Source organism: Cervus elaphus, chromosome 15 (assembly GCF_910594005.1).
Source record: "Cervus elaphus chromosome 15, mCerEla1.1, whole genome shotgun sequence".
In the NCBI taxonomy this organism is placed as follows: domain Eukaryota; kingdom Metazoa; phylum Chordata; class Mammalia; order Artiodactyla; family Cervidae; genus Cervus; species Cervus elaphus.
In genome coordinates, this window is record NC_057829.1 from 13211406 (window position 1) to 13228347 (window position 16942).

At 53.4% G+C, this 16942-nt stretch overlaps 1 protein-coding gene across 3 annotated transcripts in view; it reads right to left on the reverse strand.

Annotated features, from left to right (window-relative positions):
* The window catches only part of PGBD5 (piggyBac transposable element derived 5), a 122150-nt gene that overhangs the window by 55336 nt on the left and 49872 nt on the right, over positions 1-16942 (reverse strand). For all 3 annotated transcript variants that reach the window (XM_043926028.1, XM_043926027.1, XM_043926026.1), the window contains exons 2-3: positions 11423-11850; positions 6289-6423 (exon numbers count right to left, since the gene is read on the reverse strand). In XM_043926028.1, the coding sequence (XP_043781963.1) occupies positions 6289-6423; positions 11423-11850 (563 nt within the window). The remainder of the gene's footprint in view (positions 1-6288; positions 6424-11422; positions 11851-16942) is intronic.

Here is a 16942-nt window from a genome sequence, read left to right on the forward strand (position 1 = left end):
CTTCCCACTGTGTTCTCAACCTTTTTGACACTACAGACAGAACAACAGTCTCTAGGGAGACGGTCTCCCTTCGTGCCCACAGAAGGGTCACAAGGCTTCCAAGATGAGTGACCTGTGTCCCAGACCGAGGACCCCAGCCACCTGTTGACATGGCTCCCCTGAACTGGATATGCACCCTTCTGTATAAACCTCTCCTTTCACCCTGACTCAGCTCACTGGGACTACAGACGAAGGCACACGCGGGGGCCTGCTGGGCCAGGCAGCTCCCAGCAGGCCTGTGACACAAAGACACTCTCTGCAGTGCCCCACACACCTCGGATCTGAAAATGGCAGCAGTTTTGCAAAAAGAAGGCATCAGCTGTGGTCTCAGAGCACAGAACACTTGTTCCTAGAGAGCAAGACCATCTCGGGATTGTCAGAGCCTCGTGTCACAAACGATATCCCGCATGCTCGTTCCACTGCTGTCAAAACATGGAGTCACACAGCCTAAAGCTCCTCCGTGGAATCTGTGACAAGTACCCCAGGGTGTGGGCGCCCCCGAGGATGAAGGGCCTCCACCAGCCTTGAGCGTTGTTCACTGTGGACAGAAACACACTGTGGGTCAGCTCATTTTCCTGAAATGGACACTTCGAAGGCATGGAAATCCTCTTCGTGGGTGTCAGAGACGTTGGCCGTGTTTCAGATGCTGAATTCACACACCCGGGCCCCCAGCGGGGTTGCGGGGTGCCTCCTCCTCCCCCTCTGAGGGGCTCCTGGGAACAGTGCCCACAGCATACGGAGTCAGCCAGCACCTGAGCCCACATTCCTGCCCCCGCCTATCAGCCTTGCGATTTGGGATGAAAGACTCAGTCTCTTAGGTGTTCTCAGGTGTAAACAAGGACAGAAAGATACTGGTCAAGGTTGCATGCTGCTCAGAGGCCATGCTCAGGGCTGGCCTGCAGTGAGTAACCCTGGCTCCTGCCTGTCCCTTCAGTGTCTGCCCTCGTGGTCTGCCCTCCCATTAGGGCACCACATGCCCTGGTCTCTGCACCCCAGGAGCCTTTCTTAGCCCCACTGCTGCCCTCCAACAGCCTCACACCCCTCCAGGACTGCATCATTCACACTGTACTTAGGAATGTTTTTGTAACTGATATTTTAAGTATAGCTGAATTAGAATGTTGTGTTAACTTCTACTGTAGAGCAAAGTCACTCAGTCAAACACACACACACGTCCTTTTCCATTACAGTTTATCGCAGGATACTGAATATAGTTTTCTGCGCTATACAGCAGGACCTTGCTGTTTATCCATCCTATAACACCAGATCATCACAAACTGGTGAGTTTGCACCAGATCATCGCAAACTCCCAGTCTTGCCCTTCCCTACCCTTCTCCCCCTGGCAACCACAAGTCTGCCTCTGTGCTGTGAGTCCATTTCTGTTTCATAGATAAGCTTATTTGTATCATATTTTAGATTCCACATGGAAGCAATATCATATATTTGCTTTTTCTGTCTGGCTTACTTCACGCAGTATGGTCATCTCTAGGTCCATCCATGTTGCTGCAAATGGCATGATTTCATTCTTTTTTCTAGCTGTGTAGTATTCCATTGCCTTTATTCCTCAAGAATATTTTTCATCTTCTGCCTCTCCTGTGAGAGAGGCCATGAGGGTTCCATTCACCTCCAGGCCTTCAGTGTCCAACACAACACTAATTCCATAAAGTGTGGTCAGAAAACAATCTGCACATAGGTTTTCCTGTCTATATTGTAAGCTTTTTGATAACAGGGATGTCTTTGACTTCAGAAGAGAAAAAAAAAAAAAAGCTGGCAAACCCCTTAGGCTCTAGAGAGGCAAAGTTCAAGAAGCCGTCATGGTCCCTGCCCTCCGTGAGTTCAGAATCCAGGAGAGCTGAGACACACAGAGGCTGTGTGAGTCAGTGGCTAGCAGAAATCCCTCTGCAGTGGAAATGATAGGATGGAGATAAAGATATATGGAGAGAGTCTTATCCATCTATTAAGAGATATAGGTATTTATTTCAAGAAACTGATTGTTTGATCACAGAGGTTTCTTAAGTCCAAAATCTCAGGACAGCCTGGCAGGCTGGAGGCCCAGGTTAAAGTTGCAGTTCACATCCAAGGCTGTCTTGCTGGCAAAATCTCTCCTTTCTATCTAAGCCTTCAACTGATTTGATGAGGCCCACCCACATGATGGAGGGCAATCTGCTTTACTCAAAGTCTACTGATCCAAATGTTAATCTCATCTATAAATACCTCCACTGGGACATCCAGAATAGTGTTTGACCAACTATCTGGGTACTCTGACCCAGCCAAATTGGCACAAAATTACCCATCACACCCTCTGAGCCCTGCCCATGCCAGAAGGTAAAACCAGAAAGGCCAGGTTGGGAAACAGGAGGAGAGGAACAGGCACTCATGGGCATCCTGAGACACCAGTGCTGTCTGATGCAGAGTTCCTGGGAATGCTACAGGTGACCAAAAGCACTTCTCGGGCACGGAATGCGGGTGATAGCGCTGGGACTGGGGCCAAGTACATACACTGTCCCGGCCACTCACCCGTTGCTAGGAGTCCCACAGGCACAGCAGACAGAGCAGCCTGACTGGGGGAGTGTGAGCAGTGCTGAACATTCAACCAGACCACGGTGCCAGGTGACCCCTCCCCCGAGCTGCAGCGTCCACGGTGCATCTGGAAGGTGCTTTGCTTGCAGGGAGTTCACTCTGTCTGTGCGACAGAGTATCGTTGCCTTACTAGGAGAGGTGCTCCCAGCTGTTCTGGATGATGACGAAGTTCTGGAAATGGATGGTGGTGACGGCTGCACAACACAGTGAGTGTACTTAATGCCACTTTATGGTCAATTTTATGTTATGTTTATTTTACCACAGTAAAAAAAAGATATGCTCCTTCAGAATAGGCCCACATACACCATACAAATTTCACCCTCCCCACTCATGTGACAACTTGCCAGATTATCAGAAACCCAAGGGCCCACTCCTTCAGGCAGCGGTCTCCTTCACAGGGTGAGTGGGTGGCCTCCTGTGGCTGGTCCTCAGCGCTGAGCACTGCAGGCTGGCATTGTCACATGCTGATCTATTTTCCAGTGTTTGGGGCACGGCGAGACACCAAGAGAGACATCTTGGAGCCAAGCACTTTACAGTGAGCAGGCGTTCAGCGCAGGTCTACAAATGTCAGGTGGGGGAGCAGGCCCACCACGAGCCAGACCCCACGTGCAAGGCTTCTGGAAGGAGGGCTGGAGGGGAGATCTGAGGATGGATGAGGCAGCACCACCTCACCTAGTGGGGTAGCATCTCCGTGAGGGTCTCAGTCTGTCTCTGAAGTGACCTCATCTTCTCTGATGCCTTCTTTCTCCTGGGAACTTTTTACTCCCTGCCTCTTGCACTCCCAGAAGTGAAAGATATTAACTTGTTAATTTTCAGGTTAATATAGTTCATTTCATCTCTTCTTCCACACACCTCCCTACAGTCTCTTCATGAGTTATATCACATAGGACTTTTAACCACTTTCATACGATTCCCCTTCAAATGAACTCAAGGGCAGTAGACATATAAGGTACTGAAAACACTGGGGTTCTTCTTGGCACCATCCCTTCCAGCAGCACCGTCTGGCTAGCTGTTCGCTTCCCTCCTTATGCAGGTGCCCTGTGGGGACGTACTCACTCATCTGAGGGTCGGAGCTCCCGGTCAGCTGTCCCGCTGACTTTTACTGGGACCACTTGAGAAATCACTGACCAATTTGGAATACTTTTCTCACTTAACCCTTGGTCTGGAATCTTTCAAGTGGAGCTAATCACCTGGACTTACCTCAAAAGCATGCAGTCTAGCCAGCACACCTTTCAGTCTTGGCTGAATGACACCATAAAGCCGAAGCCAGGCCTTTGTCTCCCCAGAAACACACCGGAAAACCCCCGTCCCTTCCAGGTATCAGCTGAGTCCATGACAGGTAAAAATAAGAAAGTTATCTGGTCAGCTTTGCAAACCCTAACTGGCAGGCCCCAGGGTAGTTCTGTTACTGTGTAACAAACAACCACATTGATCAGGGGCATGTGATACACTGTTGCACGTGGTTTCCCAACTCTGTGATCCAGCCTGGACATCTGCTCATGGTCAGGGTGGAGAGGCCAAAGGAGAACCACACACACCCTCTTTCCAGCCCCGTCACGTACCACGTCTGCTGCACCCCATCAGCCAGCCTCGGATCTGCTACCAGTGAGAGGACAGCAGGGGGCAGAGGGACATTTGGGCCGCAGGCTGGCCACAGTCTCTTTAGGTTTAGCCATTTGGATTCTCCAGTGGATAAAATCATTGAGAATAATTTATTTAACACATTAAAATGAAGAAAACATGCTTGCATACATTACCCAATACATAATGCTAAAAAAGATAAGAATCACAGAACTCTGCAGGGGAAGGGGCCTCACCAACTAAGTTACCCCATCCCTTCACTCTACAGATAAGGACACTGGTATCCAGGGCAACTGGGAGTCAGCTCAGTTCACGCAGAAAGCCGCAGAGCTGGGCCTCAGGACCTAGGAGGGGCCCCTGGACAGAGCAGCAATGAGCCACCTCATGTGGGAAACGCAGGGGGTGTAAGAACAGAGGAGATGCAAGTATGAAGGCTCAGGGGATGGGAGGCACCCCCTGCCCTTTGCACCATGGCTGGATCTTCCCAGGCTACTGCCTAACCAGAATTAGGGCCTGGGGAACCAAGACAAGGGTCAGGATGCTAAAAAGACCACTGTCCCCAGGCCACGTGGGTCCTCTGCAGGCAGAGGTGTCCCTCCCTGCTTTGCTGCCGCCACAGGCACCTTCATCTGGACCAGGGAAGTGGGGAGGCCAAGAAAGTCCTCACTCCACCTGCCATGAGACAGGCGGACGCAAGGGTACCTGTGCAAATGGGGCTTCCTGTTGCCTCGGCCATAGTGGAGGCAGGACCAAGAATAGGAGCGGCCAGCTTCAATTCTGGCTTCTAAATTCAAACCCTCAAGCTGCACAAAGCCTCCTAGAACCAGAGAGGTTTAGAAATAAAAGGAAACTTCAAGGTGGCAATCCAAACCTTTACTTGATAGATGGGGATTTTATAGATTTCATAGAAACTAGAAGGAAAATGCACACACAGAGAGAAGGAGACCTGTGGCATTGCAGGGGATGGTCCTGACTCCTCGCCACTCATTAAATTTACAGTAAAAAGGAAATGGCGCCAGAGGCACACAGAACCCACAGGTGAACATTCCATCAAAAGCCACACGGGCAGACTCCTAAGAAGGCAGAGCCATGATTTCACTGTCTGGCCCGATGCTGCAGGCAACAGCACTCAGTAAGAATTTATTCAAAGAATGACTGAAGGTCATACATACAGTGAAACGGACTCCCCGATCCCCAGAGCAGTGTCACCACAAAGGATACTATAGAGTCGGCAGGTGCTGTGCGGGAACAGAGGGCCCAGGCGGTACGTCCAGAGTGGTTTCTACTCTGGGGTGGGTCCCTGTGACAACAGTCTGCAGCCTGTAGGTGAGGCCAGCTGGAGACCCCAGGCCAGCCTCAGCGGAGGCCCTGAAGCCCGAGGGGAAGGTGGGCTGTTGTGGGGCGCACGCACGGGGGCACATCCAGAGGAGACGCTCAGCTTAACCTTCCTATGACTCCTTCGCTGTGGGGGCAGGAGGCATGCCAACCCTCATGCCTTGGGCCTGGCGCTGCAGCCTGGCAGGGCAGTGAGGCGGGGTCTGCTTGCCAGCCCCACGTCCTCCTGTGTGCTCTGCACCCTGCTGCTCCAGGAGCTCAACGTCTGACGCTGTTCCTGCAGCAGAGCTTGGCCACCTCTTCCAAAACAGAAGAGCAGGGCAGGGAACAGGCGGCATGGCTGGCTCAGAGAACTGAGCTCCTGACACCACTGGCAGCCTTGAGGAGGTGTCCTCGGGACTGGAAGGGAGGACAGGGACTCAGCAGGGGTTGGGGGCCTCTCTGGGACATTACACGGGGTGCTCTCAAGAGTCACGGCAGCCACCTCTGTGTCCACTGTGCTGGTGAAGCCGCTGGCTTACAGTGCAGGTACTGAGCCCCGATCTGTTTTCACAGTGGTTATTTGATCAGAGGGGCTGGGGCGGGCAGAAGGAACATGCAGGGGGCAGTGCCAGTCACCCCCGTTCCCCTGCAAGGAGGAGAGCAGCCCACCCAGCCTCAGCTGCAGTATCCAGTGACGCGCAGTGAACAGGGCAAGGAAGCAAGTTCACTGGTTACCAAGTCCTCCCTGCCCTCCAGGGCCAGCCCAGGGCTCACCTGGATGATGAAGCCGGTGGAAGAGCACTGCCGGACCCAGAGGCTGAATTTCCGCTTTTTCCTCTTCCGCAGCTCCCTCTCTGTGCATGTGGCGATGAACACGGGGTCCTCGTCAATCAGGGGTTCATGTAGCACCTGCCAGGAAAGCCAAAGCAGAGACGCAGGACGGCAGCATGAGCTCAGGGGGTCACTGTGTCTGGGCTCAAATCTAGTCCTTGCCTTTGATCAGCCATGCAACCTTGGCTAAGGCACTTTATTTCTCTGATCCTGAGTGTCCCTGGGTCTCCTCAGTTGCCTACACCAGTGTTTGGGGGAGGATTAAGTAAGAAACTGTATGCAAAGCACTTAGCAAGTATTTAGTAATGGAAACTGCCATGATACTTAGTTATTGGCATGATAAGTTACTCAGTCCAAACTCTCACTTGGGAGAGGGACCTCCCAGCTAAACATGCCCGCGGAGGGCAGCTACTTCCTTTCAAGGAAGACCTTTCCACAGATGGACGTTCCAATCACTCTCTGACTCAAAGCTGATCTACATCTAACCTAAACCTACTGAACTGACTTCTCCCCTGTGAGAAATGGAGACAAACACATGATTTCTTTCGGTTTTCTGAACAGCTCTCATGCGAGCCCCTGACCTTCTTTTTCCCAGGTCAAACATTCTCTTTTTAAAAACCATTACCAAGATGACCCAGTTCCCTCGTTGCCATGGCCCAGCCTCTGGCTCTCCCCCAGGTCATCGTGTCTTTTCTGACATGGGACTCCCTAGGCAATTTTTAAACTCACTTCACCTCTTCCTGCTTTTCGATGGCACAATAATAGGACTTTTTTTTCAATTATAAGACAGTGAAACAAAAAGAAACGGCACAATGAAAACAGGTTCCAGAGGTGTTTCAAGTTCTGTTTTTGCAAGCTAAAGCTTTGGGGGGGACTTTTGGGTAAATTTTAGGAAACTGCTACACTTCCCTTCCAATCCAATTTCAAGCGTACTTACAAGCTGGTACGTATGTGTGTGGGTCACTGAAATGTACTGACAGAATGCTAGAAACACTATGATTCCAAGAACTCTTCACAACTCTCTGTATCAGGGGCTGGCAAACTGCAGCCCAGCCCACCGCCCGCTGTAAGTTAAGTTGTACTGGAACCCACCGTGCCCTTCACTGATATACTGTCAGTAGCTGCTTTCAGGCTACAAGGTCCCAACACAGACCACATGGCCCTCCAAGTCTACAACACCTGGCCACTGTGTGCCAATGCCACTCTCCATCAGGGCTTCTCAACTTGAATGAACACACCAGTCACCTGGGAATCTTACTGAAATGTGGCTTCTGTTCCAGTAAGTTTGGGGCAGAGCCTGAGTTTCTGCCTTTCCAACAAGCTCCCAGGTGATGTCAGAACATGGCCCGATGAGGGCAGGACAGAGATTAACACGGACCAACTGTGACATGGGCAGTAGCCTTCCATTCTCCTGTTAATGTTCACTCGAATCCCATTTGAGAAATGACTGCCCTGCAGTGCTGGGTCTCAGGCATGCACACCAGCCCCTGCAGTTTTCTGTTGTTGGAAGCAGAAGCCGTTGAACAAGGCCTGCCTTGCCTTGAACTCATGAAGGGGAGGCTGGAGAAGCTGACCCATGCTCAGCTCCACACGGCTCATCACATATTCAAAGCCCATTTGGAATCCACTCTAGAAGGATGGCTGCGTCCCACACATGGGCTGGGGGAGCAGTGGATGGAGCAGAGTGGGGAAGATGCGGCCCTCTCCCGGCTCTTCAGAAAGCCAACGTCCTCTATTCCACCTGCACTTACCACAGCACAGAATCTGTTCAAATTTATATGTCATTAAACGTTTCACCAAAGCAAGAGGGTCAGCAGTAGCTCCTGGCCTCCGTGGCTTCTCCTCTTTACCACCCTCCTTGCGGGAACATGGAGCAGCCACAGTGCAGGGCAGGGTGCTCTACAGAGTTCCAAACACTGCCTCCTCCTCGCCAGGCTGCAGGGGCCAGCACCACCTCACCCAGCGTGCTGTCTGAGGCCCTCCTCGCATGACGCACTCGGGCGAGGGGCAGGCGTTGGGCAGGGGAGACAAGGCAGTCGTGTCCTTTCACAAGCCCTCCCCAGATCCTCCTCCAACTAACCTGCCCCCAGGCGTGAGAAGATGCGTTCAGTCTCCCCATTCAGTATGTGTATGAATACTCATGTGTGGGCACACACCACAGCTTGGGTTACAGGTCGATCCTGGGGACCCTCTGAAGACTTTGTAAACTCACCCAAAGGGTCACATTTGCTGGAATAAAAAGGAGACTGCAGGGCAGAGGGTGTGTGTGAGGCTGCTGTGTGCTGAGGTGGGGTGTGTGTAGGGTGGGGATGCAGAGCCACTCCTGGGAGTCGGGAACACAGCAGCCACATGTCTGGTGGGGATGGAACAGGGGCTGTTTCTACTGGTCTCACAGGCAGAGTGAAGTCCCATCAACAGAGCCCCGAGGGCTCAGGGGAGGTGGGCAGCGACTCGCAAACACACCTTCTCCTTGAATGGAATGTCTCAGAGCCAACTGGAAAGCCAGGAAAGCTCGAAAGTTTCCTTTGTTTCACTTAACAAAGACGTACGTGATGCTGACGGTTGTGTGTGTAAGGACGAGGTGGCCTTCACGGCAGAGAGGCTGAGCGTGTGCCCAGAGCCACCACCTCGACAGCCCATGTGGGCAGGACCCCAGGTGCTCCACACACTGCACGCACACTTTCTGGTCTCATCCCCTTTATCTGATCCTGCTCCGGCCTCCTGACAGAGCTGGTTCAACGGGGGCCCAGAGTTGGGAGGAAGAGGAAATTCCAGGTTGTCATCAGCACATTGGAAAGCTGACCCCAGGGGTTCTGACTTCCCCTCTGCCTCAAGTTCTGTCTGTTGGGTGGTCTATACTAGGTACTGTTTGCCCCCCAGACTCCCTTTCCACCTTCCCACCCTGCACTGGGGCCTGGAGGCCAACCTCTCATAAACCACATCCCGGGGCCCTATCCTCAGTGTCCGCCTTCTGTGGCTACAAGGGAGGGATGAACAAGAGACTGTGCCTGCCTGTGCCATCAGGCGCCTCAGGCTGAAGCCATTGCTCCCCCTCCTCAGCTCTGCGGCTTCCCGCTGTTGCCAGCCCAGGGGGTCGCCACCTGGATGATCTGCCTAAACCCTGAATGTCCACAGTCCCTGCTTCCGGTTCTCTGTAGCTGCCCTTCTAGAACACAGCATTTGTTTCCTGCTGGGATCCTGACCACCACACAGAGCACGGGATGGAAAATGGTAGCAACAAGAACAAATACATTTGCAAGTACAAAGGCAAAAAACTAAATAAAATTTAAAAAAAAAAAAAAAAGCAAAGGGAGGGGAAAAAAAAAAAAAAAAGAACCTAACATGACTAGAGAGCCACTCCCCAATCTGAAGCTCATGTCAGTCCCTCTTTTTTCAGTTTCATCAACTGGATCCAAAGAAAAGATGCGGGCAGCAAGAATAAAGTGACCACCTCTCCAGGGTCACTCCTCACAGCCGTCTGCAGGCACAGGAGGGCAAGACCCAGGGGGACAGCGCTGCCCCATCCCAGCGCCCCTGTCTGGGGTGGGAGGGGGTGAGTCCATACAGCTCACAACCTGCTAGTGGGCACTGCAATGTGACCACTGGCCAAGCAGACCCCAGGGACACACACACAGGTGGCCGCGGGGATCGCCTGGGATGTAGGTCTCAGTGTCCGATGCTGCTGCTCCAGAAGGATCAGACAGCACGGGGTCGGTACCCAGCAGGCACACGACAAACATGGGTATAATCACGGGTACAGCTCTTCTAGTGGCTGGAAGGGCCATCGGCAGCCTCATCTCCAGGCTATTAAATACCAATCACCTAGGGACCTAGTTGGTTAACTCTCAAAAGACACTTACGCTTAGCGAGCACTCAGACCTCTCCAGCAGCTCTTCTAATGTTTGACTCCAGTATGGTCAGAATATTGTTTTTTCCCCTTGTGTCCCAGCCAATGTGTCTGGTTTTGTTCGTTTTCAACCAAGCAAATATTCAGTGAAACAAACAAACAAACAAACCATGCTCAGCCCTGTACTTGGTCCTGTAGGGCCTGTTATATAAGGCAGAGGTTGTGTCCCCTAAGACCCCATGTCTTGGTAAGAAGGAAAGTGAGGGCCAAGATCAAAGAGCATTTGTTGCACTGTAAATAGCGGCAGGATTTGGGAAACTGGGAATCACAGGGGGCCCTGGAGCTGGGAAGCCTGCAAAGGCAGAGAGGGCATTATCTTCCCCACAGAAACCCCATGCTTTAAAGTCATGCAGTGAAGATAGGATAGGAAATTTGGAGGGCATCTCTAAGAGAACCGCAAAAAGAACCTGAGGCTCATTACAAAGGCCCTTAACGAAAAGCATAAGGAAAAATGGGTGGGTAGGTAGATTTTTAAAAGTACAAATGAAAGAGAAGTAAGATTTTTCTCTCTACATGGGACAAGTCAGAGGGAATTTGGCTCACTTAGGCCAGGAACCTCCTGATGATGTGGTTAGAGCAATCTCTGGGAAGAGTCACCTTCTCAAGTTTACCAGACCAGCAGAGCAACTTTGAGGATGACTTCTAGAACTTTGTCACCACAACCAAATGCGACTTCCATAGTCGACCGGAGGCCAGGGCTGAGAGCAAACAGCCCCGTTTAGGTAGCGAGGAAGGTGAGGGGCTGTGACAGTCAGGGTCATGGCTGACAGCTGGCTGCATCAACTCCCTCAACGGCACCACTCTCCATGCGCACTCTCCATGCGCACCACTCTCCATGGCACAAGCCACTCCCCTGGCCTGAGAACGCTGGACCCCAGCCTCCTTCCCTGCACCCCTAGAAGGCCGCTCACTTTCCTTCACCACCAGCACGTGAGCACGGTACTCAGAGAATACAAGGAAATGAGCATTACCCTGAGCAAACCACAGCTGAGAAAGGATAATTAACGGAGGAGGACAGAAGAGGAAGGAAACCCTCTCGGAGCAGACAGCTCAATGTGGTTTGGGGCCGTTCCCCCACCACCTTCCTCTGATCAGATCGGGACGGGATGGGCTGTGGCTGCGCAGGGATGGCCCGGAAGTGACCTCGGGGCCCGGGGCCCACGGCCTCACCTGGGTTTGGGAAGGCCTGAAGGCAGAATCGAAGCCACTCTGCAGGGAGTCCAGGAAGGGCTGGACCTTGTAGAGGCCGTGCGTGGTCTGGCTGGAGCGGAAGGCCACGACGTGGAAGTACTTGAGGATCTTCTCGAAGCGGGCCTGGCTCATGACCAGCGCGAGGCTGCGGTTGCTGTAGAAGCCGCCGCTCCAGATGCTGAGGACCGACTCGCAGTGGGAGGTGCTGGTGGAGATGACGTAGCCCAGGAACGCCTTCATCTCCGGCAGCGTCACGTCCGCCCAGGCCCCGTCGCTGCCGAAGCGCTCCTGGAACTTCTTGGCGTACAGGTTCGTCTGCACCACCATGTTCTTGAGGACGTTGTCAGGGACGAAGAGCTGGAAGAAGTCCATGGCGCTGGCGCTGGGGGGCATCTTCCGGGTGGGACCTGGACAGGCAGGCCAAGCGCTACTGCTGCGGCCAACTGCGTCCCCAAACCGGGCCTCCGCCCGAGCGCCCGCGCCCGCGCCCCCACGCCCTCCCGGGAGAACCCAGACACCCATCCGGAAGCCGTCCTGCCCACTCTCCAGACAGGACACCCCGCTGCTGCACTCTGGGCCCCGTGTCCCCACCGAATCCTGCACACGCCTCCCCATCCCGCCCCCACAGACCTGGCAAACCCAGAAACAGGATCAGAAGAGAAAGACGCACAGGGGAGGGCGGTGGAGACCTAAAGACACCCGAAACTCTGAACAAAGAGCTCGGCGTGTCTTTCTGGCTCTCATTTCCTTGTTAATTAAGGTGACTTTGGAATGCTTTTTACCACTTGGGGCCTGAAAGATTCCATTCAGGTGAGAGCAATTTATCAGGCACTCTCTACCTGGTGACTCTAAATTTATTAGTAAATAAATCTGAAGGGGCTTATTTAGATAATTTCACCAATGCAATAAAAAGTTTTTTACAAATGCAGGGACAGTCTTTAGAAACACACACACATACATTCATCCTTAAGAAACATCACTTTCAACTCCAGGGAAACCAGGCTAACGGTCTGGAGAGACTTAAAGGAGACAAGCTTTGCCTCCATTGCATCTGTATGAGCTGTGCTCTGCTTAGTCACTCACTCGTGTCTGAGTCTTTGCGACCACATGGATGTAGCCCGCCGGGCTCCCCTGCCCATGGGGATTTTCCAGGGGATCTTCCCAACCCAGGGATCGAACCTAGGTCTCCCACACTGTAGGCAGATTCTCTACCATCTGAGGCACCAAGGAAGCCCTAATGGTTTCTAATAAAAGCTGTGCAGATTCTTCAGAACTTTAACCCCAGCCCCACCCAAACCTTTTTCGACTACTGATTTAGACAGTCTCTGAAAAACAACTTTTCTACAGCAAAATTAAGGCTGACAATGTACAGGAGACATCTGAGGTCTTACTAATAAATTCAGACGGGCAGACTTGGGAGGTGAAATCCTAAATTTCCTTCCCACTGGCTGCACAGTCTTGGGCAGATTTCATCTCTCCTGCTCGTAAAATGGGCAGCAAGAGCAGCCTCACTGTGCTGTCTGTGGGGCAGGGAGCGCACCCAACACAGTGCCTGGCCCTGCAGAGGTACCTATGACTGGGTAACCTCTGCTGAGACAGTACCCAGGGAAGCCAGGGACGGCGGCCTGAGGGCTAGAGAGTGCTCTAGTTGCCCTCGTTTTACAGAAGAAACCAAGGCCCAGAGAGCAAAGTGGCCACCTTATCTTCTTTCACCAGTCGTTTCTTAGAAGGGCTCCAGACAGTCCTGGTGCAACGGGCACCGGCCCAGGCTGACTGGACAATGAGGCTGGGAAGACGGGCTCTGCTCCACAGCCACCCTGCTGGAAATAATTTTATTTCAGCGAACCTTGCAGCTGCTGGTGGGTGAAGTCATAAATTATTCAGGGATAGCTCTCAAAAAGGAGGAAAACCAGCATTTTAATTGCTACATCATGCCGAGTAAGCCGAATGAAATTGTCTCTTCCAAAAGTTATGTTTAAAGTCATTTTGCCTCCCAGGCCATTTCAAAATGAATTCACACAGCGGACCGAGGCCTGGCCAACTGCTTAATGAAGAAACTAGGAAGTAGCAGATACCCTCTTAACTATTTAATTTGATTTACAAGCAGCCTCTATGGCTTCCTTCAGTAGTTGTGATTCTTCACATGTGAAGTGTTGTTATGGGCAGTCACTGGGAGGGAGGGAGGGCAGGGAAAGTGGGTCCCTGCCATCAACTAACAGAGCCCTGAAGGTGGGCAGGTCCCCAGCCAAGGTGAGACTCCCTCACTTTTGATTCACTGACCAAGAGTTTTTCCAGGGATTAACTGTGCAGTCCTCCCATCCTGGGAGGCATCAGCCCACTCTGCAGGTGAGGAAACAGGAGCTCAGGAGTGTGAGGACAAGCCCAAGGCCGCCCACCACTGAGTCCTTACAGCGGAGACCTCTGACCCACAGAGCCCAGGGCCAGCCCAGTGGCCTGCTGCTGCCTGTGGTTACATACCCCACCCTCCTCTCATCCAGCGGGGACGTGGCTGTCTGCACACAACAAGCTCACAACTTGAGGCAAATGCTGAGCCCTCCCACCGCAGGACCTCCCTCCGCCTCTGCAGTGGGCCAAGAAGGGTCCCAGAGCACAGCCAGGAGCAACTCTGGAGGGAAAGGAGACTCTTCCTTGCAAAAAGGCAAAAGTAGCATGAGATGGGGGAGGGTTGGGGGGAAAGCCGCGCCTGCCCAGGTCGACCCTGGTGTCCAGCTAATACACTCACACAGTCCTGTCCCCCCACCACTGCCACCCCTCCATGGTCTCACCAAGCCTTTCCATCAAGGTCCATCACCACCACGAACTTGGTTTCCTCACCCTTCAGGGGAGCAAACCCAGGACCCCACAGACCAGGGGCACTGACAGCCACTCGGCAAAGCTCCACCCCCAGCGAGGAAAACAACCTCAGCAGCAACTAGAAAAGCAGATGCCCCATTTGTAAAGGAGACTGCCACTTGAGGGTGGCAGGGAATATCACACTAGGGTGTCATGGTCCCCTCAGCAGTAGAAAGGAGTAACAGCGGTATTCGGTCCCCAGAAGTTCTCGATGTGGTGAGGGGAGCAGGCAGCAGAGAGTGACCAGGTGATGTCTGGCTGCGGGAGGCTTGCCCACAAGACAACCCTGAATCCAGATCCCGGGGACAGGTCTGGGAGGCTCCCTGAAGGGGCCATGTGGGATAGGCTGCATGGGTGGAGAGGCGTCAGCCTAGGGGGCTGGGGGTGGGGATGTCAGTCTTTCAGGCAGAGAGACCGTCTCGTGCAGAGGCCCTGGGCCCAGAGCCAGCAGCTCACATTCGGAGGACTGTGCAGGAGGGCGAGCAGCCAGAGGTGTCAAGGGGCACAGGGCCTGGGCTGGTCCCAGGGCTGGGCCAGTGAAGCACCGTGAGCATGTGGACCACACTTGAGGGGGTCCCTTGCTGCACATGGAGTGGGTGCGGTCTGGGGCTACTCCTGAAGTCGCCGGCTCAGCGGGGACTCGGCAGAGCAGGTGGGTGACCAGGGCATGCCCCTCTGTCGGCTCCTCACCCAGTGCCCTCCAGGTGGGCTGGGCACCGCCAAGGACGACCGGTGAGTGAGGCTGTGGTGGGCCTGAGCCCGCGATTGGAGGCCTCCTTCCCCCAGCAGCCATAGTCACCTCTCACTTTCATTTGTACAGGATAGGCAACGAAGGTTCATCCCTTAAACTGTGCCTGGACTGAAACCCCAGGTTCCCACTGTCCCTCCCCTTGGCTCCTCCCTGCCAGTCCCCCAGTGATCTCAGTCAGAAACCTGAACCACCATGAACCCCTGGTCTCCTGCACCCCTTATCTCCCCCGCAGCACGTCCTGCCCCACCTCCACACCGTGCAACCAAGCAGCCCCTGCAGCTCCCCTACGCACGGGGCTGCCGCCTCTGGCCTGGACAAGGAAAACAGCCTCCCCCAAGGGCATGCCCCTCCCCAAATAATTGATGGCAACAGGGAAATTATTTTAAAAACACAAACTGAACCACAATACTCTGCTGCTTAATGAAAATACCCTCATGCTTCCTCACTGCACTAAAAGCTAGTCCAGATTCCTTGCAAAGCCTTTAGGGTCTGGGGCCCTGCGTGCCCTTCCCCCAGACTCATCCTGGACCACTCTCCATGCCGAGCAGGCACAGAGCTCACAAGCAGAGCTGGTGGCAGGCCTGGGTCCTGGCATCTGCGTCCACGGCAGAGCCTGCCTCCCCTTGGCCTCCACATTCATTATGCGTTCCCCCTGTTGGCTTTCCTGCCCTCCCAACGGGGCTTCTCAGTCTCAGCCCTCACGGGTCTCCCTGCTCGTGAGTATCAGCCCACGGGTGTTTTGTTAGAAACTCAGCCTTGCTTTGTCTGCTCTGCTGTCCCGCCCTCAGAGGTCAAGGCTGTCCTGTCACCTTGCATCCTCCGAGCCCGCTACATGGTGTGTTCAACACATCCCTGCTGAGGGTGGATGGAAAGCAAGTGGAGGAGGAAGGAGCCAGGCTCCCAGAGGAGCAGAGGCATCAGTGCTGAGCCCCCTGGGCAGGGTCTGGTGTCAGGACAGCAGCCCCCATACTGATGTGCCCGGTGGACAGGTCAGGTCAGCCAGGAGAAGACCTGGACGGGTGGGCAGGGCGGGACAGGGCTGGCACTCCACTGGCCACACCTCCTCGAAGACACCTTGGCGGGGTGGCCAGGTGAGCCCTGGGTGGGAGAGGCTTGTTCACGGGCATGATGTGGGAGGGGTGCATGACAGACACCCACCAGGTACCCAGCTTCAGTGAGTTGGCTTGGGGTCTTGTTGGGTTTGATTTCCTCACTTTCTCCCTGAACTGGGAGAAACCACTGGAGAACTCCTCCTGGCCCTTATGCATCTTCTGATGTCTTTTTTCCCCCTCTCTGTCACAGCTGCTGGCTGTGTGACCTTAGGCATGCCAGACAACCTCTCTGTGTCTTAAACTGGAGTAAGAACCACCCCACTGAGACGCGGGTCCCAGTGCCAAGGAAGCCGTTCCTGCTGCTCCCTCCCTCCACCCACCGCACCAAGCAGACCCAAGGCCAGTGGGCACCCCGCATGTGGCACTGACCCCCACCTCCGCGCCATCTGGAAGAAAAGGCTGGCTTTGTGTGCTTTTGAAAGCACAACCTTTTAGAGACTGATGCTTTCATTTTGAGATGAGATTTGCATTTCGCACATACTGGCACTTTTTGGTACAACTAGTCAGCAGTGTGGCAACATATATGAGAAACACAATATTTTGAAGTAATGATTTAAAAATAATAAAATAACTTCTCCCCAGGCCAAATCAAACAGACATAAAAATATAACTGGAATGTCCTGCCTTGTCACAAAAGTATTACTCTTGTCTGAGACATGAAAAAAAAAAAAAAAAACTTAAGGCATGGGACTTTCCTGGTTGTCCAGTGGCTAAGACTCTATGCTCCCAATGCAGGGGACCTAGGTTCCATCCCTGGCCAGGGAACTAAGATCCCATATGCCA